Source organism: Dermacentor andersoni, chromosome 9, assembly GCF_023375885.2.
Source record: "Dermacentor andersoni chromosome 9, qqDerAnde1_hic_scaffold, whole genome shotgun sequence".
Lineage (NCBI taxonomy): Eukaryota > Metazoa > Arthropoda > Arachnida > Ixodida > Ixodidae > Dermacentor > Dermacentor andersoni.
The window spans coordinates 67,160,406-67,185,172 of NC_092822.1; the positions used below are offsets into that span (position 1 = coordinate 67,160,406).

Below are 24,767 nucleotides of genomic sequence, written 5' to 3' on the forward strand. Positions count from 1 at the left end.
AAAGGATTTGCGAGATAAGAAAGAAGGATAACATGCGGGAATACCGTTGACACGCTGATATACCGTAAGTGACACATTTACATCGATAAACACGACCGCGCGAACAACCGTCGCTGTCGTCCTTCCTTGACCGTGTCGTCTATTAAGTGCTGTGGTCCCAATAACTGGCCTTAGGGGGCCGGTGGTAAAACCACGAACGAGGCAGCGCGAGGTTACCTGGGTTGGGCTTGTATTTGAGACGGAGAAGCGCAGAACAAGGTTATCTTTGGAAGAAAGGCTATGGAACACGGATGAAAAGAAATGGCCGGCTAAAGTGCACAAATATCTGCACCTCAAAAGCATGGATGCGGAATGCCAGGAAGAGGTAAAGAAATTGGGCAACCAAGTACCGGGTAATTGAAAGCGTAAACAAACAACCAGCAGTCACAAAAAAAAAAGGAAGTTAGAGAAACATAGCCGGCAAACTGGGTGGAAAGGATCGAAACAAAAAAAGACCATGGATATTTACGGGAAAATACGGCAGGAAAGGAATCAGGAGGGAAAATTTATACAATAACGTAAAGGGGAGCGCCTTGCTATTTGAGGCCCGAACTGGTTGTCCGTGGACCAAAACAAAGCTAAGCAAATATGCACCACAACATGAGGCATGTGTGTGCCGCAAAAGCAGCCTGGATACGACTGGGCGCACCGCAATGAAATGACAAGATATTCACCCAGCAGGATGCGTAAGGAGCATTCACCTTGCGGAAGCGAGTACATTCCAAGCGGATGGAAGCATTAACTGGTCAGCAGTCGAGGTAAGTTAGAGAGGACCGGACTATTCGTGGAAAAAAAAACAGAGGGGAGACTACAGACGTAGCAATGGTACAATAGATTGACAGAGGTTTTAAGCACGAAAGTTAGGTCTATATCAGATAGGCGAAAGGCTAGGTAGCAATAGATGTAGTAAAACCTGATTAAATCAAGCATTCTAGCCGTCTGTTTGTCCCCGCTCCATTTCAGAGGAGATGCTATTATAGGTCACCAGTGTAGACGACACATGAGAGGCACCACAGTCCAAAGTAGCTGGCGCTACTTTAGTTCACTTATTTTCGTCCTTTTCCTGCTTACAACATGACTTCTCACTACGAATGATGAATTGGTCATTACAGAAGCCTTATCTTTCGCTCTAAGCCGACTTAATAGTTCTTTTTTTTTTCTGACTTAGCACTTGAACCACAAGACAAACACGAACCGAGCACCACGAGGGAATTCTTTTGGTATTCATTCATGTCGAAAATTTAGCTGTTACCGACATGCTCAGTTTACCGTTCTTATTAATATTTTTCATTGCGTCCTTTTAACAGCATCGCATCAAAATCCTTATCATATTGGTCATTAAACGTTCACGCAGGTCACATCTGGCGTAATTTGAAAATTAGTTTTTGACTGTACTTTTTATTAAAGGACTTTGGCTGTGCTATAAACAGCCGGGTCCGAAGTGCTCGGCATGCTCTAACATCGTTTTCTGTTGGTCATATTCTTTAAGCGCCTTTAAGCGCACTACTTGCTGAAAAATGCGGCATGCGGGAATTCTTTGCTGCACTGAACATGCGGATTCGTATCGTCTGCGTACGCTTTTAAGGCATGTTTTTTTTCCCGATATGAGGCTCCAAAGGACACAAGCTGTGTTTTAACACACTGACATACGATAGTGTTACAGTAGTATTGACCCGGATATATCGTGAACCACTTATTTTACCGAAAAAAAAAACGGTTCCTGACCAGATCTTCCGCATATTCCCGTTTCACGGATGGAACAGAAATTGCCTTATCAGCTGACCTGGCTGCGCCGAGCCTGCCTGGGCCTTCCTGCTACAGGCCTAACGGGTATACGGCTCTAGCCCGTTTGCCCCCTTCCTGGGAAGGCGCTGTGAATTTCGCTACGCTTTATCTGACCTCGTTTGCCACGTTTGGGTGTTATCTTGGCTGTCGTCTTCTTGACATTGGTTCTCGTTATTGAGGGATGAAGACTAGCCTATAGCCACACACAGGCAGCTCCCTACGTCACTGCAACGGAGCGGTGGCGCAGTCTATAACCGCTGTGGCAAAACACGGCGAAACACACAGATGGAGCCACCATCACGTTGCAGAAAAATCAGCATCTTTTGAGCCGTATCACGTGCACTTGCCACTAGGCGTTCTTCAAAGCCACTAGCATCTATCACTAGCATCTTACCCTCGCTCATGCATCAACGCTCAGGTTCGTCAAATAAATCATTTTTATAAATATTTCCTGAGTCCTATCACTTTCCACATGCGTGAACTTCTCGTGGCCTAAAGTATACTTATCTGTGCCCTATGTTCTTTGTTCGCGATAGTTTTACCATGAATAACCGCCAACTCACCAAGCTTTCAGTTCTTATGCACTTTGTGCTTCAGTAACATGCGCAAAAACCTGGCATTACTTCGTCAGGAGCAACGGCTCCATTGACAGCAAATATTTGAATGGAGCTTGCAGCTCCTGCTGTTACCTACTTTGGTACAGAAATCGAACAATTCTAAAATACAGTTGTTCTGTGTTTGCAAAGCACTCATCGTTGCCGAATAATAGCTCGTTACGACTGTTTAAAACGTTACTTGTCATGCTGGCCCCTGCGGCGGGTGCTGCGAGATTTTGCAATGCTTCCGCGGAGAGTCGCCTACTGAATCGCGTCACAATCGACGAGGTGCGCAGGCGCTGCGTTTGTAGTTATTGTTGTTAAACCTGCAGCAAGAGCGGAAGAGAACGACGGATCAATGTCCCAAGCGCTTTGTCTACCATGTATTTTGTGCATTTTTTCTTTTATTTTTTAATGTGTAGAGAGTGTTGCCGAACTATGAGCCGAGGAGTCATCGTCGGCGCTTGCTGAGAACATGAACGTTCCCCTATATTTGTTGGCCATGCAGGGTGACAGGGCCACCTTTCTATCGCAAACGTTGCACACTGCACTTCCTTTCTTACCCCAGGGGAGCCTTGAAACACTCGTAACTGATGTGCTGGTAACACTGCTTGGATGCGTGAACCAGGGACTGCAGCATCTCGGGCGTGAATTCTCTGTAGGTGATGTCCATGTAGAAACCTTCGAGGCCATATTTTCTCACGACCTGCAATGAGAAAACCCGGAACAGGCGCAAAACAAAAGTCGTTCATGAGAGAGCAAATGCAGGCTATTTAGTGCCTCAGTTATCTTAGCCGTGTCTTTTTTTCTTTCTTTTGGCAAAAGATGAAAGTAACGGTAGCGACCGATTAGTAGCACTGTGTGCATACCGATTAGTAGCACATGGCGCGAATGTTGCATAAGCAGCTTGCCTGGCAAAGAAATACAGATAGAAAAAAGAAAGAAGGACAGAAGAAAGGCAACAAGAAAGGCGAGGAGACCAAACAAGCTGCTCCTGTTTTGCTAGCATACATAGGAAGAAGTGGACATGAAAAAATGAGGAAGGGGGGACCGGCTGGATGCCGGGCCTCCCTAGACACCCGTCCCCTCGCACTCCCTGGTTTCGTTGTATGTTTTCATGGGGGCCCGCCCTTCCCTCTGCCCTGGATCAGTCCCTTGTCCAAAAACGTACTCGTAAAAATCCAGTAAGGCCAAGATGAATGCCTTGAAACCTAGATTTAAAGAGACGCCAAGTCCCGCAAAACATGACGTGCTTCGTTGACCCTCTAGACTAGCAAGAGCAGCAGCCGTCGTCTAGTCAATGTTGCACGTGTTGATGACAATCACATAGTGGACGCATGCTGTCTACATTCAGGAACATGTCTAACTGGCAGTCTGGTGACTTAGCGCGTTAACTCAATTCTACATGACCACGTGTAAACGACACTCCCAACGCATAATTGCCACGGTAGAACACTTCCAACGATGTCTGGCTGAGCGCGGGTTTCCACGGAACGCCGTAATTCAAGGATCACCGTGTTCCAGCGCGGTTGCGGACTATACACGGGGTTCCATGGCAATCGAGCACGAGTGAGCCGATGAAACAAGCGTGCGCGGCAGTTGTTTCGAGGTGCACTGTTGCACTTCATTGCTTCGTGCCTACCATTTCGCGTTGCATGTTGTGGTTGACTTTGGTCGCGATGGATCCGTCCGGACGCTGCATATCGCACTCGACGTGAGCCGGCGGCAGCGGGCCGTTGCGGTCGATGTCGATCTTGTACGTGCCGGACTTGCGGTAGCCCACAAGGAACAGCTCCTGGCACGTCCTCTTGAACGTCGCTGCGAACGTGGGCAAAACCGGTTCGCAAGAGAACAGAGCGGAGAAACAATCAGGCATGTCCCACGCGCTGCGGGAATCGGCGTAAAGCGCGGGCTACATGGAGCGAATTGTCACGGCGAACGCGGCGCGGCGAACAGGGGCGCGGCGGCAAGGCGTCGAAGATGCGCTGCATAGCAATACATGAGGCGAACAGCGGGCGGACGCCGCCGCGAGTTCGCCGTGTTGGCGCCAGTGTTATCAGACTTAGCATACGCGTTGTGGTAAACGATGAAACAAATATAAGCGCTTTTTAAGGTGGCATATACCGCTTTTATAACTCAAAAATACACCAACACTAGCGCAGACACCAACGTGGTTGCAGAAGACGAGAAAAGGCCCGCGCGCGAAAGACCAGCATGCCTAGCGACCGGAACTGGCGCCTCCCGATTGGCTGTCGTCCGCTGCTGCGCGCTCGACGCTTCCGGCGGCTCGACGAAAATGTTTGGACAGGCAGGTCGGCGGCGGCCGTCAAATTTTTGGACGCCGGCCGTCGGGCGTTCGCCGCCCAAGTAAGTTCATCGCTCGGACGCCGGTTATTCGCTCCATGTATTCCGGGCTTAAGAGAAACTTTAATGAGCCGCCGCTAAAGCAAAGCGACACATCGCGATAAGAAACGAGCAGCGGATTTCAGCGACCAATGAGCGTCCCGTAGCGGTCATCGGTAGCGATAGCGCACCTTGCAGAACAAAGGTTTAAGTTTTGTTTAAGAGCGATATTCTAGAGATTTTGGTGATAATGAGTTGGCACCAGAAGCATCGAAGTGAACGGCTGAAATCATTACTTGGCACTGCGCGAAGATAGTGAGCTTGACACAGCAACAGAAACGCTGACAGCTGTATAAGCCGACAACTCCACTGCGGAGTCGCGCGAAACCACGCAAAAGTAATCGTATCCCCGACGATGACAGCTCCCACTCGTCGAGACAGCCGACGACAACAATGACACGCCAAATCGCGGACACGTAGGCAGGGAAGGCTTCGCCTCAATAAGGTAATTAAATCAATCAAATTCTGGGTTTTACGAGCCAAAACCATAATATCAATACGAGGTGCGCAATAGCGGGGCACTCCGGAAATTTCGACATCCTGGAGACCTTTACCGTGCCTCCAATGCACAGCGCCAGAGCGTTCTTGCGTTTCGTCCCCATCGAAATGCCGCTGCTACGGCCGGGATGCTTAGCAGCTCTTAGCTTAGCTCGTGTTTAGCAGGCTACGTCATAGCCGCTAAGTCACCACGGCGGGTCGCTTCAAAAATTATGCGGTGGCCATCGGAGGTGACGGTGAAAGTCCTCAAGTACGACATAGTCAATTCGAATTTCGCGCGCGGAACGTAAGGTTTGAAAGTGTAAGCACGCAGGAATGCCACCCGAATGTCGCCCGTCTTCGGCAAACGAAAGTAAAATTATACCGAAGTCTAACATAGCGGTCTACGTACTAATTAGGCGTATGGATAAGCATCCAGCAATGAAAGTGAGGAGCACTGTTCTTTTTATATAAATATATTTGAGATCGATTCTCAAGCTCAAGCCATGTTGATGATGCCAGTCTGATGAAGAATATAAAAAAAACACACATAGCGGCAGAAAGCTTTATTTTTTGTGTTCACAAATATCCTTGTCATTTATTATACCTGATCATTTATTATAAGCTTCCTTTGGACGTAACTCATGTTTTTGCCGTTAAATGGATTCAGTGTATTTTTTGCTATATTTGTTTTGTTCGCAATAGACATTACGAGAAACCCGCAATTGCACTTCTCCACACACCACGCATCACTTAAGCAGGATGGCGGTCCTTGTATAGAGTCACAAATAATGAGTCACAGTGTTAAATATGTGCCAAAGTTAAGTGGATCGCTCCTCACAGCGTCCCACTTTTCAAAACCCCTCTCTTAGCTACAGGAAATGCTTATTTGCGGAAAAGCGTTAATGCTGGTTCTCAGGTTAGGTACGTGGGAAAACATGCTGACGGAATTTCGCGCATTGTATATTGTCTCTATACTTATTCCTTCTCGATTTGCCCCAGACTCCTGGCACGCATCCATCACGGCGAGAACGGTGCCACTTCACCTTTAACCAAAAAAGAAACAACCAACTCACAGAAGTGGCAAGTCTTGCCCGTGTATCCCGTGCCGTTGCAGTTGCACTTGAAGCGCGAGCCGTCCAGGTAGCACTGTCCTCCGTGTTCGCACGCGTTCGGGTTGTTGCAGGGGTTGATGAGCTGACAGTTATCCAGCGAGACCTCGCCGTGCGCGTACTCCGTGCCGACCACCTTCCGAGGGTCCACCCACTCCTTCTCCACGTAGATGTCGCGGAAGCATCCCACGAAGCCTGCAGCGAGTGATGTATGCTACAGGCACGCGCAGTGATGAAATGTTTACACAGTGAAGGGCGCTGATTTGTCCCGCGACTTATCAAACCTGATCTAACGTAACCTAACCTTACCTTTTACCCTGTGATGCCCAAACACAGCTCCACATCAAGGACAAATATAAGAACTTCTCCACCTTTATTTCTGGCTGAGGGGAACACATTTGTCAAAAACTGTGGAGCAATACTAGTGTTTAGAACTTCAACATTATGGTGTTGCACGTGCCAAAACCAAGATGTGATTATGAGGCACGCCGTATTGGGGGACTCCATAATAATTTAGACCACCTGGGGTTCTTTAATGCGCACCTAAACCTAAGTAAACGGGTGCTTTCGCATTCCGCTCCCATCGACTTCATTAGCGTAGCCATTCTTTAATTAGTAATTGGTCCGTTCAACCGTCCACAGACGAAACTTTACACAAGAATATCAAAAACGCAATTGTGAACTTCACGCTGTTTCCCGGACTTTTGAGGCATCGGACTCCAGCGTACCATATATTATATGTTTGGGAATAGATAGCTAAACGAGCAAACAATTTTTACTTTACAAGACAGCGAGCTTAAACTACGCCTGCTCTGAAATAAGCCGCATAGTTAAAAACTGCGTATCTATTCTTACCATCTGCTGCGCACCGAAATATCTGACATAAAAGTTTCAAATTGATGGCTATGGTAGATTACTTCATGCAGTGTTTGTGTCGTCTGTCGCAGCTTTTACCTGGTTTACTTGGCACAAAAATTCAGGAAAGAAAGAAAACTTAAAGTGTCCTTCTTAACAACTGGATGTTAGCCCCTAAGGGTGAGGGCATTGATAGGATAATCCAACCACCCGTGAGGTTGAAAAACACTTTGCTGTGTATTCGTTCTCAAATCAATGTGGGAACTGTGTTAGGGCATCACAGGGTTAAACGTTACTTATCCCGCTGAAATAGCCCTACGCCTTGACAGAACACAGTAGTTAATTGGCAAAGTTTTGCTCGGAAGTGTCGATATGGCAATGCAGGCCAAGAGTGTACTTGTGTTGACTTGAGAGGCGTAAAACTGCGGAGGAGAAGCAAACAGGCTCATTGATGTGTTCATTGATGTGTTGATTTCAACGTGTTCAAACAACGCACTATTTGAAAGACGCCATAAAGGGAGGCTTTAGAATAATTTTGACCACGTGTGGTTCCATCACGCGGGTGCAAGGCTCGACCCGAGCATTTTTTGCACTTCTGCCCCTCCCATTGTAATGCAGCTGCCGCGGATTCACATCGAACCCGCGAAATCGGGCTCAGTAGCAGTATGACATAGGCACAACCACTGCGGCGGGTCCAATTAAAAAAAAGAAAGAGGGTGAGACAGTAACAATACCAACGAAATTAAAACCTGTTATGGGAGGGCGTGACACTTGGAAACAAGGTTTTCGGTTTTAAACTTACTCTCAGTCGAGGGGTACTCTCAAAATGTCGCCTAATAGTGACATTGTGTCTTGCGTTTTATCTCAATGGACCATCAATAACGCCATTGCGATGATTAGGTGTGTCAAGTCTTGAAGCCCACAAAGCTTTCGTGCATTTTTATTTCAACCTTAATATATTTTTTGCCTGCGAATTATTTCAAGCACCAACCTCATTTCTTTTTTTTTTTGCTAATCACTGTCCACTACTGCTTTGCATTTCCTTCTCTAACGGCGAATTTCATGGGATTGCACCAAGTTCCCCAATGAGGCTTCGACAAGTACAACGATTCCGCCGCGACTCGCGGCTGCGGCGGAATGCTACGACCACGAAAGCCAAACCTGGGCCGTCCAGCAGGTCTCGGCGGCTCTTGAAAGACAAAGGCCGAGCGAAACCGACGGAACGTTGCCCCTCAGGGCGACCCACCGCGGGAGTAACACGCGCTGGAGTTGACCACCCGCTGAGAAGACGTCAGGGCCCGCGTCACGGCGCCATGTAGTCATGGTGTCGTTCTGCAGGCGACTACATGAAGTTCTCTCTCTCTCTCATACCATTACAGTTCTTAAACTGAGAGTGAATGTCAGTTTACTTTATGTATTGCCTGATGCGTAATGTTATAGGTCACCACGGCTTTGTTAAGCCATCGAGAAGTAGCGTTGACAGGGCGCCTCTCGGCTATCGTGTGCATATGTGATCGTGACATAAATCGATTTAATTTGAAAATTGAAATATCCGATCGCAAACGACGAAGCATCGAGGAAAACGCCGGCGTTCTCAGTTCTCTCACCCATGACGTGCTGCTTGGGGAATCCTCCAATCACGAGCGGCCCGACCAGCTCCACGCGACGGGGGTAGGTGTCCTTCAGCTTCCGGTTGAAGTCGATCGTCAGCTCGACATTGCTACGAGAGAACGCAACAGTCGTGAGAATTCACGCTCTTATCAGAAACGTAATTTTTTTTACAATTGTTTGAAGTGCCGGCTCTCGTGAAATCAACGACGGTGGCACAGAGAAGCGACATACAAGTCGACAACACACCAAGAAAGACGTAATGACGGGGCAACGACGGCGGGACGACGGCACAACGAATGCGTGACGACAGCACAACGAATGCGTGACGGCGCACAGCACGGCGTAATGGCAACGAGGGGAAAACCCTGTTTTGAGCTCTTGGTACTGCGACAGCAAAATATGATAGTTTCCGTTTAGCGTCTGCAAGAGTCTAAGGTGCGCAAGATGTTTGGGATCGAGAGTGCGCATGCGCAAAGAGGCCTGTAGAAGTTCTTTAGGTGTGGTTATGGGTGCCCCTTGTCCAACCGCAGGCGGCCTTGTCGCAAAGTATTCACCGCGGATGTGTGTTTGGGGGGAGGGGGGGTAGACTTCAGGCGTCGCGGGTACCTACCGCTAAAATTCGTTCAAGCGCGTTCCCGGCCAGGCGATCGGCCACTGCGGAGCCTCAAGGCTTGGAAATTTAATTCACTTGAGACGCGTATCCCCAACTCGAACGGGTCCCTACCTTATATACGTGCTTTGAAATGCTCCGCGGAAAACTGCTTAGATGGAGCGGGAGCAGCGCAGAACCGCTTTCACGGGGTTTCGGTGTGCCCACAGGATTCTACGAGATTTGCACGGTGCGGGAGCCTTCCGCGGTGCATTCGCCCCCTGAAGAAAGCAGAGTGTCGGGTGCGAGAGACGCGTGTGCACATTCAGACGACCGGTGGGCAACTGGAGGCAGCGTGGTTCTGAACCCACGTCCTTCCGGAGCCAAGCCGTACGCTAAACCACGAGGTCACGGCTGTGGTAAAGTCTATGAGCGAATATCCGTTACTATTCCATCCCTCAAGTTTTGTCACATAGATGCGCATCTTGTGCTAGTTGCACTACACACCGAACGCGCTTATGATGACATACTGACAAGCAATATCGCCAAGTTTGGTGACCTGGTGTGAAATCACACTTGATGCGGAAACGGTGTGCGAGACTGAGCGTGGTGCCGGCACATGTACTGCGAGTCCACGTCTCCTTCAGGAACGCGGAACCTGTGCTGTCGCAGAAAGTGCCTTATTTGGGTTGACACCACCGTGACGTACCAACATCTACATACGTTAACCCTCAGGCTTTCTGTCGTCGCCGATAAGTTCGAAGCTAACATAACTTTAACGCCATCCCAGGTTTGAGACACCAATAGCCTCTGTCAAAAGTAAACAAACCAGGATAGGAATAACTTTAAGAAAGTGCCGCCAACCAACGATTTAACGCGTCGTGACGCTGGCCAAGCGTCGACCCGCGGCTATACCGTACTCTGCACTACCCCGGGGTGCGCTCGAAAAGCACAAGCCTCATGACCCACTGCAAACGGGCCCAACTAAACCACTAAGCGTGTCAATGCAACGGAGTTCTGGTCACGTAGTGACACTCTTGTATTTCTGCACTTATGGAAAGTCCTGAACCGTGAGGAAGACAGGTGTGCTCACTCTGTCCAGAGAATCTTAAGAGGAAGCTTTAGCTCGAGGGCTTCAACCTCAATACATGGGAACGAAGAAATCGTTTTTCTCGGCAACCACTACGCCGAATTAGATTAGGTTTGTTGCATTAAGAGGCAAAGTTAAAATCCAGTGACTGATGGAAGAGGAACACTGGTTTAGCCCATGGGTGTTTCTTATTAGAAATTTAGAACTGAAATGTATATCAAGAACAAGACTATCAAGTTTACAACTCTAACCCAGCAATGAAAAAGTAATATATCTAAAGATCGCAAAAGGGATGCATTATACACTGCTCTCAAATGCACTACTAATACGCGAGTAGAACTTTCGCAAAATCCTCCCATACGTTGCGCCACATTTATCGAAGTTTTAAATTAATATATAAAATGTGTCCTCTATTGATGTTCTAACGGATGCAGTTAGCACTGGCATATCTGTTGTTGGTGCTGAGGTACGGATTTGTAAACGTCTTGCTTCGAATATTTTCATTTTTAAGCTTGCCCATTTTCGGCAATATATGTAAAAAAAAAGCATAATACCCTAAATAAAATTTTTGCATTCAACATTCACTAGAATGCAACTTTTTCTCTAAGATGGAACAAATTTCATCAAAATCGGCCCAGAGGTTATTTTAAAAAAGCGTTTGTGCGTTTTACATGTATTTGAATAAGCGGCATCGGAGCTGGGCCCGAGCCAAAGCTTCCTTTTATGCAGGACGCATGAAACGGGATACCAAGTTACCTGCAGTGACGGGTGCACTGACCTCCTAACTTATGACATAGGCCCCACTTACAACGCATTTATGTTCTCACCGAGCCGCCATATTGATGACTGCTGTAAATACTGGTAGCAGCATTGAGTTTTATATAGAAGCATAAACAATGCTTGTGAAAGTGCCTTCACGCAGCTGTTGCCCCGTAAAAATTAAATTTATGGATTAAACAACCCAAAACGGTGTAGTGGACTATGGGGAAAGCCGCAGTAGTGGAGGTATTCGGACTCATTTTGACCACTGGGAGTTTCTTGTTGTTTTTTTTAACGAGCGTCGTGAGTTCTTTAGCGTACAAGCGGACTTAGCGTTAATCGGGAGTTCTTTCAACGCGCACATGCTTTTTGCATTGCAACCCCCATCGGAATGCGGTCAGCGCGGCTGGGATTCGAACCCGTGATATGGCATTGACCACCGGAATGCCACAGCCACTGGGCTACGCAACTGTGGTTGGTCCTGTTGCCTCGTATTTTAGCGGTGGCTTTCCGACCGATATTAATGGATCGTGTGTTTTGAAACGTGCATATATTTTTTTTAATCTGAGCACGAAATGTAGTGGAAGGCGGGGGGAAGGAGTGGGGGCAATCGAGGTCGCTGGGCAGCTGCTACGCGGTCGTCTACGGCAAGCACCCTTCGTCGTGCACACACAAAGACAACGGCCTGGCCGCAGAGCCACTAGGTCACACGGACATGTGCACGACCCAGCGTAAGAGTCACAGGCGAGGAGTGCTAAGGCTTTTCTTTTATAGTTGTCGCGTGACTGCCGGCTGCGGCATGGCTGAGATTTATAGTGATGAGAAGGGACGATTACGTTCTGCCGGTAATGGGGTGGCCCGTCAAGTCTCCGGCAAGAGTCGAAGGGGGTGGAGAGGAAGAGGTAAACGAAGGGGGGCGGGCGGGGGGTAGTTGTCTTATGGGAATAAACTGGAGTCGTGCTTCCCGCACGCCGGACTTCGATTCACGCTATATATCGATCAATTTTCGCGTATGGTGTAGATGCCCGCAGACTAGACGGCAGACACGCGAATTTCGGAAGGGCCTTTTTTCTCAGGTACCCACCTCCGCTTACCTGAGCGTGGGTCGGCTGCTGTTGCTATGTCGAAGACTGTACACTTTACACTAGTGATAAGCCAAACAGCGTCGTGGCTAAAATTCAGTGACGATTTAGCGGTGAATGCGCGAGAAACGCGTTAGCGTTACGTTGCACCTCTCTCAGGTCCCAGGTTCGTGATTCGAACGGCGTGCACCACATCGCAAAGTGTTGTCCAGGAGCTCACTGGACACACGCACTGTCTCTTCGAGGAGAGAAATACATACATACATACATACATACATACATACATACATACATACATACATACATACATACATACATACATACATACATACATACATACATACATACATACATACATACATACATACATACATACATACATACATACATACATACATACATACATACATACATACATACATACATACATACATACATACATACATACATACATACATACATACATACATACATACATACATACATACATACATACATACATACATACATACATACATACATACATACATACATACATACATACATACATACATACATACATACATACGATCGGTTTCTCGCACTTCACACATAAACAGTTTTGCGCCTTGTCCTGTCTTCGTTCCTTCTTAGTGTGCTGTCACTGTTGGCGTTTCGTCTTTTGAAAGCTATGAACCAACTAGCTCGATCCACAACGTGTTCTACTGCATAAACACATTTTTCCCCACTTTGACGCTCCTAATACTAACGCATTAATAGCCGCACCTACCATTCCGGCTCGTGAATATTTACCGTGCACATTCCACCGGCGCCTTTTCTATCTTGAGTTCTGTTACACGCATAGAAAGGCTTGTTAGCGAACTCACATCACCGCTATAAGCTAGCAGCGTCAGCCCAGATTGCATAACGACGGGCTAGAGTTGGTGTTGAAGCGGCAGACACACCCCAGGTAATTTCCGGGGCTGCCCGCTTACAAACATCACTACATAAATGCACAGAGGGCAACACATAAACACGGGACGAGGGCTCATATTGTTCGTGCTGGGTGTTTGTGTTTTTCGCGTGCTCCTTCTTGTTCGGACTGATAATAAGTTCAACATGTGGCACCTCAAGCAGAAGTTCTCAGCCGCAGCTTTAAACAACTTGCGCATAAGGAATCCTGAGTGGGGCACTCACAAAGCAGCGGGAGGGGGACTTTCTTGACTCTACAACGAACGCCTTTACACCTAATGACCAGTATAACGAAGGCCTCGTTATGACCAAGCCGAATTCCTATCTTTTCTTGTGTATTGTGAACGCTACTACAAGTAAGGCTACTACCGCAAATTTGCCTACACAAAAAAGGAATTTAGGCGACGACGACGGCTGACTTGTTGCTTTACAACAGTCCTGCTGCAATGCTCTAGGATACGGTCCATTTGCATGTAACGCATCAGCGGGTGCGACGGGTGACGAATACGTGATAACAACGTGATGAAGTAATCGTAACAGACGACGACGTGTTCAGGGCCATCCACGGCGGCAAGGACGGGAGCCGCAGTGAGGAATATTCTGTAAACGAACGACAAATTTTGGCGGCAACGGATGCGATAGCGGCATTCGACGACCGGCAGGTTTACGTAGCGTAGGTCCTCTGCTTCGCCGCGGAGCATGCTCGGACCCTCAGTGCAGTAAGGCATGCTGCAGGCGCGCATTTTGACAAAGCGTGCAAGAAAAATATTAGCGGCTTATTTGAGTAACGATCTTTTGAATTCGTGTTAAATAAATGTTTTTCTTTTGTTAAACGTGATTAACCTGCTCTGTTGTACCGCGGTCAACCTTTACAATGAAATGACCTGCGTTAACAAGGATTTTGGAGGTCCTGTGTACTTCGTTATAAAGGAGTTTGACTGTTCAGTGAAGAATTCAGCGAAGACAAGTGGGTCTTACCCGTTCTCGAAAATGACGCCAACCTGATGCCAGTGGCCGTCGGTGAGCTGCTTGCCCTTGCTGAGGAACCAGTAGTGAGACGGGTTCGTCTCATCTGGAACGATGGTGAAGATAGCGGTGCCTTTCTTGAGACGAATCTGCGGGCAAACAAGGAGGGGGAGGGGGGAAATTCAAGTCGGAACCATCGCAGATGATTATCCAAGTAACGAATAGCAGGGCCTGCTCCCAACAGGCGTTCACCACACTCATTTCCTGTGTACAAAGTTTTTTTTTTTTTTTTTCGGCATTGTCTACAGCGTATCGTTAACCTTCTTTCGAGGCCCGTGAACGACGGCGTTCTTTTCTAATTGTCCTTAGAAGAGACCGCAGCTTTGGAGAAATTTTCGAGAGCATTTCATTTACGACAGCTGGCAGCAACGCAACACTCCTTCCTCCTTGGCCCGTAGCGGACACTGCCAATACGTTCCACCTGACGCAAGGAGTCATACAATCGTTTCTTCTCGGCGCTGAACCGCATGGCATCCCACGTTCGGTGTGAAACAGTTGCAGAATTCGCTTCGCGTGCCATCCCCGGATCCTTCAAGATGGCACGCCAAGTTTGGTATTCGATCGGGGATTTCGGAGGCTACATTTGCTTAGCGGCTGGCGACCTACAGGCCATTTACTGTGGTTTTCTTTTTCTACGACCCCTGCTGCATCTTCGTAGCCCAAACAATCTCTCCTCCAAAGGGACACACTTGATCTACTAACCCCATGTGTCTGATTCCTTCATCTTAATCAAACGCGGGTGGAGGAAGCCTCTTCCAGAGAATTCGAACTGGAAAAGCCCCCGTCTATTTTTTTTTTTTTTTTGGTAAGTTGCGCTAGCAATCGAGGACCTGGAAATTCTGTGAAGTTACCAAATTGCACTACACAGCACCTACAGCGAATGATCGACATCTGCAGTGGCTGTGCCCAGGACCAAAGGCCAAACGAAAGAAAGTGATTTGTTTAGAGGCGCCGCGATACGGACAGACGAGCCCATAGCCCAGGAACGGTTAATTCGGGACAATACGCTCGACAGGCCACTCATGCAACTTCATCACAAGGAATGATTGTGCTCGTTCATTTAACCACAATATGCCGTATGTCAAACTGCGCGGTCAAACAGAGAAAACAAGGTGGGAAAGAAAGACGTATGTATGTGCTCTGACTGAACACGTAGCTTCAATCACCTCCCAGAAGCCCTGTCCCTTGTCGGAGCGGAGCAGGCTGGATGCGATGACCGTCTCGTTCTGTTCGGTCTTGAAGTCGACGGAGATGTCGAGGCGCGTCTTGCTGGGCAAGTTCAGCGTGAGCCGAGACTCCGCGAAGGGGAACGTGAGCGGGATGGTGTCCACGAGGGCGCAGCCGTACTCGACGGGGAAGATGCCGTCGTGGCGCGCCTTAGGCTCGCCCTTGCGGAGCGACTGCAGGCAGTTGTCCCGGTTGAAGTAGACCTCGCGGAAGCAGCCCACGAACTTCAGGTCCGTCGCCAGCCCTGCAGGGAACAGAAATATTGCATTTGGCTCAACGCAGAAGCTGCTGGATATGTACCAGAAGACTTGCACATTCAGTTAGAGACCGATGGAAAGGGAAAACAAAGGTCGGGTGGTCAGTAAGACACACGCCCTCTTGCTACCCTACAAAGGGAAAACGGGGATGAGAGTAGAGAAGAAACAACGGAAGGAAAGTGAACATACAGTCGGTGTGTGCCCCCGGGAATGCACACACAGAATACAGGGCCACTGAGGTCTGTAGACTTCAGCAACTGCCGCAATGCATATCTCGCTGTCTGGGATGCGACGTATGCGGCTACGGTGAAAGGACCTTTGCCACTGAGAATTACCTTAACGCATGTGCTCTAACGCGGTCCGGAGATGAAGGCGCTGGTCTTGGTATTGGGTAAAGATGCGGATGAGATATTCTGTAATCTCCCCACACCCACACATTTTGCATGAGGGTAATATTACACTTAGTTAAATGAGCATAAAAATCCACCAGCCAATGAAGCCAAGAAAAGCTTAGGGGTAATTAGCTGTGGCTGAAATTGTGATGTAGAAAATACTGAAATTCAGACATAAATATTGGCCTTCAAGCCTGGGTTGGTCACTTACCGCAGCAGTCTACCGTTTACAGGTACGGTGTCTAATCGATGTGAAACAAAGAAAAGCAGACGACCTAAGTCTGACCGCAATAAAGGAGCAATAGAGCTAGGAAACAGAGTTTATAATACCGGGTCGCATAAATCCAGATTCTTGCTGCAATGGTCCACGTCGTTTATTTGTTTGTTATTTGTTTTTATTGCGATAGCAATTATATGGACCCTCCAGGTGGATCACCGCCATCGTCATCATCGTCAGTGTCGCCGTCGCCGTGATATTCCGTATAAAGTCTAAGTACGATAACATCGTGGCCGCGCGCCGTACGCTGTGGATGCGAGTGAAAGAAAACGCGTGACCGCGAGACGAGGATGGTGGCTCGATCTCGCCCTCGCAAGGGATGAAGGTGGGAAGGAAGCGCGCCGTCTTCCATCGCGCGCACCGAGGGAAGGGGGGGGGGGGGCGTTCTACTCCGCCGGCGGCTGCACATGGCGCGTATGAGCGCGGCCACACGGGCCCTATATCGAAAGCGATTTGTGATGGGTACAGAGCCTAGGTGCGCTGAGAGCTAATAGCTCCGTGTGCATTGTGTTCTCGACGAAGGTCAATTCGCTCGCTGCTGCTGCCGCTCTTCGCATCGCCAGCCTTTTGAAAGCGAAGGTCCGCGGTCATCGAGTGAGATGTATTCATGTTTGCTTGTGCGCGGGTGACACCATGCTTGTTAGTCTAGCAAGCTAATGTTTAGAAGCTTATACGGTCGATAAAACTGACATCCTTACTTCGTATAGCTGTCTAACAATTTTCTATCGCAAACTATGCTTCGCCATTCGTGCGAAACTGAGACTTCTTGCCATGTCGTCTGAGGGGCAAATAAATATACAACTTATCTGAAGGCGGTCCAACAGTTTCAAATTGATGACGATAGCGAAGATAATTATGACTATGACGATTGCTTCAGCAATGGTACAAACCCATTGTGGGGGATAGGCCGGTTGCCTGCGTATATATAAATCCTGTACTTATTCGCCGTGCTCGTAAGCGTAGCCCAGTGACAGTTTCAAGAATTTATACCTGAAATCAATTTATCGATAGCGTTTTTAAAGTGGTCATCCCACAGCTATTTCGTTGCGGCAGCGGTAATGAGCTGACACAGGAGTAACGCGGTAAGTGATCGCACTGCTTGCGTAGTGAATCTGGAAAAAAGAATGAAGTGTTCTACGCACGATTATGAGGCACGCTGTAGTGGCGGACTAGGGATTAAGTTTGACCACCTGGGGTTCTTTAGCGTGCACCTAGATGTAAGTGCGAGATTTTGCATTTTAATCACCATCAAAGTGCGGCCGCCGTGGTCAGGATCGAACCCCCCAAATTCGAGCTGAGCAGCGACAATGGGCTACTGGGGAGGGTAGTGAATCTGGTTCGACTACGGCGGACAGGGACACACGATTCATTAACATGGTCTCAGCTTTCAATTAGGCACCACTCTTTAATTCTCAGATTTACCTTTTCAAGTTCATTTTCCTGAAATCATTATCTGCGCCTAAGACCGCCCGAATCTTGACTCATCTCCCGTTGTGAGTTCGCACCATGTTTTTTAAGGTTCATCCGCATTATCATGTAGTACCGGGTCGAATTGGTCTCGTCGTTCCATCTCCCCAGTTCAGAGAGGCTGCGTTTACACAACGCAAGTGTCGTGTCGCGTTTTGATGCAAGCGTCTGCAACATCCACCGCCATATAACCGAGTATAGTGGAGCGCTGCGTTCGGTGCCAAGGAGCGCTGTTTTAGATGCTAGGAAAGATTGCGCCGCGTGTTTTATCTTCTGGCATCATCTTAGAATGTGCGCTTTATTCACAGACACACTGCGCAGGTGCAGCACAGATGAGCAACGTACCACTCAAGACAGTTAAAGGCTGGTAACAAAACAAGGAATGAATATGGAGACGCTATGTACATGTACATTACGATGCTGGCTCATATGTACTCATGAGAAGTCATATGCGAAAACCAGGCCTGCCAAAAATCCAGCAACGGTCGGCGATAATCAGCCCCATTAAAAAAAGAGAAGTTCTCTTTGTCGTCGAAGGGGAGATCCTCCGGCAGAGAGAAACTCGATGCGCAAGCCGCTGTAGGACATGGAAAAAAATCGAGTCGACGGCGTCCTGCAGCCACCGCCTGACCGCCGTGTCCAAAGGCCCAGAAACGACAGAAAGCCGCTAGAAGTGGCCGCGCGAACAAACGATAGCCCCAAGAAACGAAACGCGTTTTTCCAAGGACACGCAATCCGACACTGCACGCCGCATACCGGAAGAGCCGACAAATGACACTTCGTGATGATTCGCTTCTCGGAGGCAGCAATGCAAATGCACTCCAGACGGCAGAATATGCCCGCCTGTTCAGGCAGACAAGAATGGACATCACCCTCCATCCGATTGACCACATGAAGAGAAAGAGAAAGCGTAGGCAGGGAGGTTAACAAGACGTCGTTCCTGTTGGCTACCCTATACGTGGGTAAGGGGACAAAAAGAAAAAGGGAGCGGAAGGGGAGAGAGAGAAAAGAGACGAGCACAAACAAACCACGCACACTAAAGGCAGTAGCGGGCAACATCGCCCGCTACTGACCTAAAATCTATCATTTTTTCTCGTTTGTGGCTAGAAGATGCATTTACAAACCCTTATGTCTTTCGTGTTAGAATGGCCACGTGCAACACATGCATAAATAATTAGCAGCTCCTACACCTTATCTGTGTCTTCCCGCTCGATAGCATTACCAGGCTAGTGATGCGCAGTGCTATGCACCAACTGGACAATCGTCCACTATAAGAATAGTTCTAGGCCAGTGTTCGCAAAGAAGCTCTGTGCAGAAGGTTTTATTCACGTTACTGAGGTTCGCCACATGAAATCACGGAGATGGCCACGGAGAAGAAGAAGAATGCTGGGGTTTTACATGCCAAAACCATGCCATGCCATGATTGCCATGATTGCCACATGCCATGATTATAAGGCACGACGTAGTGAGGGACTCTGGATTAATTTTGAGCACCAGATAATCTTTAACGTACGCCAACGCACCGGACAGAGGCGCTTTTGCATTTCGCTCCATCGAACTGCGGCCGCCGCGGTTGGGATTTGATCCCGCGACCTGGTGCTTAGCAGCGCAACGCCGCTAAGGCACCGCGGCGGGTCGGCCAGGTACAAACCCTGGCGTTACATCATCCAACGGGCGCACGAATGGAGCGATAACGATGCGATGGTGACATTATAATTGGACTATTAAGAATTTAGGCCACTCTTGGACATGTCGGCAGTGTTGGCCTGCTAAGTACGAGGTCGCGGGATCGAATCCCGGCCACGGCGGCCGCATTCCGATTGGCGCGAAATGCGAAAACACCCCGTGTTCCTGTGTGCATTTTCCTTTTTTTTTTCTTCTCTTCCTTCTCCTTTTATTCCCTTTACCCCTTTCCCCAGCACAGGGTAGCCAGCCGGTATTTACACTGCCTAACCTCGCCGTCTTTCCTTCCCTTTTGTCTCTCTCTCTCTCTCTTAACGAACTCCAGGTGGTTCAAATTTTTGGAGTCCCCCATTAGGGCATGCCTCATCATCAAGTCGTGGTTCTGGCGCGTGAAACCCCATTATTTATTTATTTTTATTTTGGACATGTTGGCAGCAGGCAGCGAAGAAAAACGCTAAAGCTAAACAGGATGCAACAAGTTTTAATGATCAGGGCCACATAGTATTCATCACCTTAAAGTAGATCTAACAAGAAGCGCGAAGCTATCGGGTGGCCGCGATCAGACATCGAAGAGAGAGAGACATGAATGAAAGTCAAAGAGGTTACCCTGAAAAAAGGTTCTGGTTTACTACCCTGCAGGGGAGAAAAGGCACACAGTCGCAGTTCCGCCCGAAAGACGAAGCATTGATCGCGATGTCAAATTATTAGACACCTATACGCACTAAGGTTAGTAGTTTTATGAGCTGCAAACACTGCTGTCAACAATCGCTCACCAACTAAACTAACACGCACGGTGCCACGCGCGCCAAGGCAAGCACGAACCCATTTCACTCGATGACCGCGCTCGCTCGCTGTCAGAACGTTGGCGTGATTAAGAACGGCACCGACAGCGACCGAATTGCCCTTCGTGCTGCCTCTCACTTCAACGCCAACTATAGGCACGCGAAAGCACAGCACCATCGCAGAGTACTTTCCAGGTAAGACGCGCGCGCCATGAGCAAGCCAGCCAGCTGAAAGTGCGTGGTGTGTCGTAACAAAGGCAATCGCATTAAAAAAATGAATTTCTCGGGTTTTACACGCAAGAACCCTGAAATGATTATGAGCTAAGCCTTAATCCGGGACTAGTTTTGACAGCCTGCGGTTTCTTAACGTGCACTAAATCTAAGTACAAAAAGGGTTTTCTTTTTTCACTCCACCCCGTGCCAGAAAACTGATCGCGGTCGCCGTCGCCAGGACCGAATCCGCGGCCTCTAGCTCAGACGCCGTCGAAGAATCGCTTTCCCAGCATATTTTAAATAATGCGCGATCGTCGATGTTAGTAGTCGCATAGAGCTCGACCGGAAGTCGACTGGAGACGAAATTATAAAGCGCATCTGAGCTACATACAGACGACCATTTCTTAGCGACAATTCCGAGTGGGACGCTCTGCGGGGTTCGTGATGATGTCAGCCTCTTCGGGCGTAATGAACAGTGTTGTGCAACCTACCATGGCGATTGACGGAACAAGGAAATTATTACGCAAGTACTCAAAGTATGCTGCGCGACAACCCATGCGAAAAAAAGAAAAATCTCCTGGCACGAACATAAGCAAAATAGAAAAAGTAATCATAAGAAGGGTAATGACGCATGGTTTCTTTTCTGAAACACTATCCCATTTTCGGACAACTTCCAATAGTGGCAATGCGCCATGAAAAACACTGAAACTTTCCTAAAGGTGGGTAACCTCACATTGTCATAGATAAGTGGAGCCATTCACCCTAAATAATGGTAATATTACCTTTGTAACCCCCCCCCCCCCCCCCCCCCGACAACATTAGATCTAAAATAAAGTTAGCCTTAGAGTTGACGTCAATCGGAATAAAATTTTACAGCGGCTCACCACACACAATGGCGATGCCACGTATAACATGGATAACACAACTTGCCGTTATGGCAGTAAAGAGTGCCGCTTGCCAATTAAAATGTGAATTGGTGCGTTTATTAAACGTTAGCGTGTTTACAGTACCAGCAGAAATCAAATGACTTCGCCTTGTAAAGCTGAATTCGCTTGGTGGGAATTATCAATAGTTACATGCGCCATTATTTGAAGGAAACAAACCGAATTCTTTAAATTTTACATTACATGTCGCTTTGAATTTGAGCAGCGCGATATGGGCAAGGTGGTACATAACATACAATACACTGCGCTAAAGTTTAACATTACATTTCAAGGTCGGGCACATTTTTATATGGATCTCACTGCACATGACAAATCGCGTATGACAGCATATCAAAGATAGCGCACCATCCTCCGTCCAAGAGCATTCAAGACCGTCAATTCCCCAACCTTTCTTTTTTTTGTTTTTTATATCAACTTTGCCTTTAACAATTGTATAATTTTTATCACTTCCCTTGTTATTTCTGTTACACTACAACGATTAGAGCATAGTTTGTTGGGTTTTTCTTTTTTGTTTCGTTATCATGTGCTTTTCTTGCAACTAATGTATTGTTATGCTATCCGCTGTTACGCTGCCAACAATTTTACAATTCTGTTGTAATTACTAACGGAGGGTCCCGTTTTCAGTATCATTACTTTGGGACCATCGTCTGTACATTACATTTATGTACCTCTGTTTTGCATATGAATAAATGTCAACTTCAAACTTCAAACAGGAACGCAATGCTTGTACATTCACCTGGTCAATTTTGGGCAAAGGTGTCATGCGCGTTCCACATGGACAGAAATGCTTGAAGCTGCTTTACCGCAAAACCGGCACGTATTGCGGTAAGACACGTATTGCATGCAAGATACGTATTGCGCTGACAAGGTTTTTTCAATGCGCTCTATAATGGTTTCACCGCAATACAGTTTTATAATGCGCTCAATCATTCACATTGCAAATTTCGTTATCTTTCTTTTTTTCAACTTTACTCACTTGTTAGCTCTGCGGGCAGCTTCTCGAAATCAACATTTAGAAGTTAGCGCCGTGCGTAGTCGTATCCAACGGCTGTCCTCTTTTCAGCGCTATTCAGATTCCGAATATGCCAGACCAACTAGCCCAAACTACTGATTTGTTCAACTACACATCACCGTCACTACCACAATTGGCTGGTGAGTTTGCTTCGTACCTGGAGCCTCGTGGGGCACTCCTCCGATGTAGATGTCGGGGTCCAGGTGCAGGTAGTAGTTGGTGTCGCTGATGTGCAACGTATGTATCGTCTTGTCCAAGTACAGGGTGACGCGGTTCCCGTTGTGGACCATCGTGAAATTGTGCCACCTGGAGGAAAGAAGTGAAATCGTGGGTTTAACGCCCCCGAAAACTGTCTGATGGGTTATGGCTGACTGCGCAGCGGAGGGCCTCGGATGAATTGCGAACGCCTGTCATTCCCTAACATGCACCGAAAATAAAAGTGCACGAGCGTTCCTCCATTTCGCCCACATAGAAATGCGGCCACCGAGGTCCGGGTATCGCACCCGCGACCACGCGCTCAGCAGTAGAACGTAAAGAGCGAATGCGACATATAGAAACTCTCTTGCATTCCGAATCGAGCGGACGGCACTAGTGGCTCCAAAATACGCCGCGTGATCTGGCACTGCAACACCGAGATAAGGATATTGCCGAATGATAAGCCGGAAACCGTGTGGACCACTTAATTTCCATTCGCATACGCTGATGCGTTAGTGTGGGCGGTTCTTGTTTTCTCATATCACTCCCTTTGTTTCATCTAAGACAATCTGAGCTAGAGTACCATGACAAGCCTATCTCTACCGATGTCATTAACTTTCTCTGCATAGAGGCACTTTAGAATGGTCATTTATTTTCTACTCGCTGCCGCGACAAATAGAACAGCGACTGATACAACTGTACACAAGTGACCCAATTGCCTTCTTTATTAGTCTTTTTTTGTCTTGCAATATTATCGACGAGATAAGGAAAAAGGCTTCACAAGTGTGCATAAGCCACGCGGCAACTTCTTTTGGAGTTGTCCAAGTATGCGTAAGGATTGTGCTAATCGTTCATCTCCACTCAGCCCGGTGTCATGATGAATGTTATAATGATTCGTCTGACCAATATAAACGAGAGCACTGCGGCAACACGAACTGCTGCGGACGGCAGCGCACGCTGAATCAATACTCAAGCAAAAACTACCGCAGGTGGCGGTGCCAGGTGCGTTGATGATCTTGCGATCATTACAAGCCGTTATCGCTGCTTGGCGCCTTATCCATCAGCGCCGAATCATTATGAACCGTGATCAACCATGCTCCGGCGGCGGCTTTGTATGGAGCGGCGGTGTGCACCCCTGTCATGGAAGCGATCTGCGATTGAGACAGACAGCGCCAAGTGCTGACAGCTTCGCAGCCGCTGTGTTCTCGCCGCTTAGTTCGCGTTGAAGCGAGAGGCAGCACGAAGGCACACTGATCATCTGCCTATAGAGCTACGGCGTATTTCAGATACAATAACCACCGACACTTATAGGAGCCCATACGCACCGGCGTTTATTCTGTGCACACACATTCTGAGATTTTTACCCCGAAAAAATAAAGTATCACTTCGGTTGTGTGCTGCTACTTATAGTCTTATTGGAGAAAAACCAGTCCAACCGGTCAGACGTAACATGACGAAGCAGCAAAATGAATCTCAAGAAAAAGGTGCTCCAGGACGAGAAAACTACTTTAGCCTGCACGTGGTCACGGAACTGTAGTCAAAAGAGTTACAAGAAGGCAACATAGTTCACTTCGAATCTCTAGACACACTCTCTAGGCCATGTTCATTATTTAGAAGGAACGGCTCAGCACTAAATAAACTTACGCAAAAGCTAACGTTCTCCTGGTACTTACATCTCGTCGTGTAGATTTGACCCCATGGTGACGTTCAGCAGCCCTCGGCCAAAGTCTATGCTGAAGAAGAGGGCGCCGCCTTTTATGCTGGCGGCGACTGTGTTCTTTGGGTCGTGCTCTCCCGTGGCTAGGAAAAGGACGGCTTCGGGAACGTATACCTGAAGATGAAACAAAGAGAAATTGCGCACACATACGTATATCTCACCGAAATGTGCGGGGTGGCAGCATATAACGCTCGCCGCGGTGCGATGACGTCAACGCAGAAACAAA

The 24,767-nt window shown here is 48.0% G+C and overlaps 1 protein-coding gene across 8 annotated transcripts in view; it reads right to left on the minus strand.

The window, feature by feature from the left end:
* Positions 1-24,767, minus strand: part of axo (axotactin) — a 196,996-nt gene that overhangs the window by 67,119 nt on the left and 105,110 nt on the right. For all 8 annotated transcript variants that reach the window (XM_072284212.1, XM_050176084.3, XM_050176080.3 and 5 more), the window contains 8 exons: positions 24,498-24,655; positions 22,787-22,935; positions 15,542-15,846; positions 14,328-14,464; positions 8,875-8,987; positions 6,377-6,607; positions 4,063-4,238; positions 2,984-3,126 (listed from right to left, as the gene is read on the minus strand). In XM_072284212.1, the coding sequence (XP_072140313.1) occupies positions 2,984-3,126; positions 4,063-4,238; positions 6,377-6,607; positions 8,875-8,987; positions 14,328-14,464; positions 15,542-15,846; positions 22,787-22,935; positions 24,498-24,655 (1,412 nt within the window). The remainder of the gene's footprint in view (positions 1-2,983; positions 3,127-4,062; positions 4,239-6,376; positions 6,608-8,874; positions 8,988-14,327; positions 14,465-15,541; positions 15,847-22,786; positions 22,936-24,497; positions 24,656-24,767) is intronic.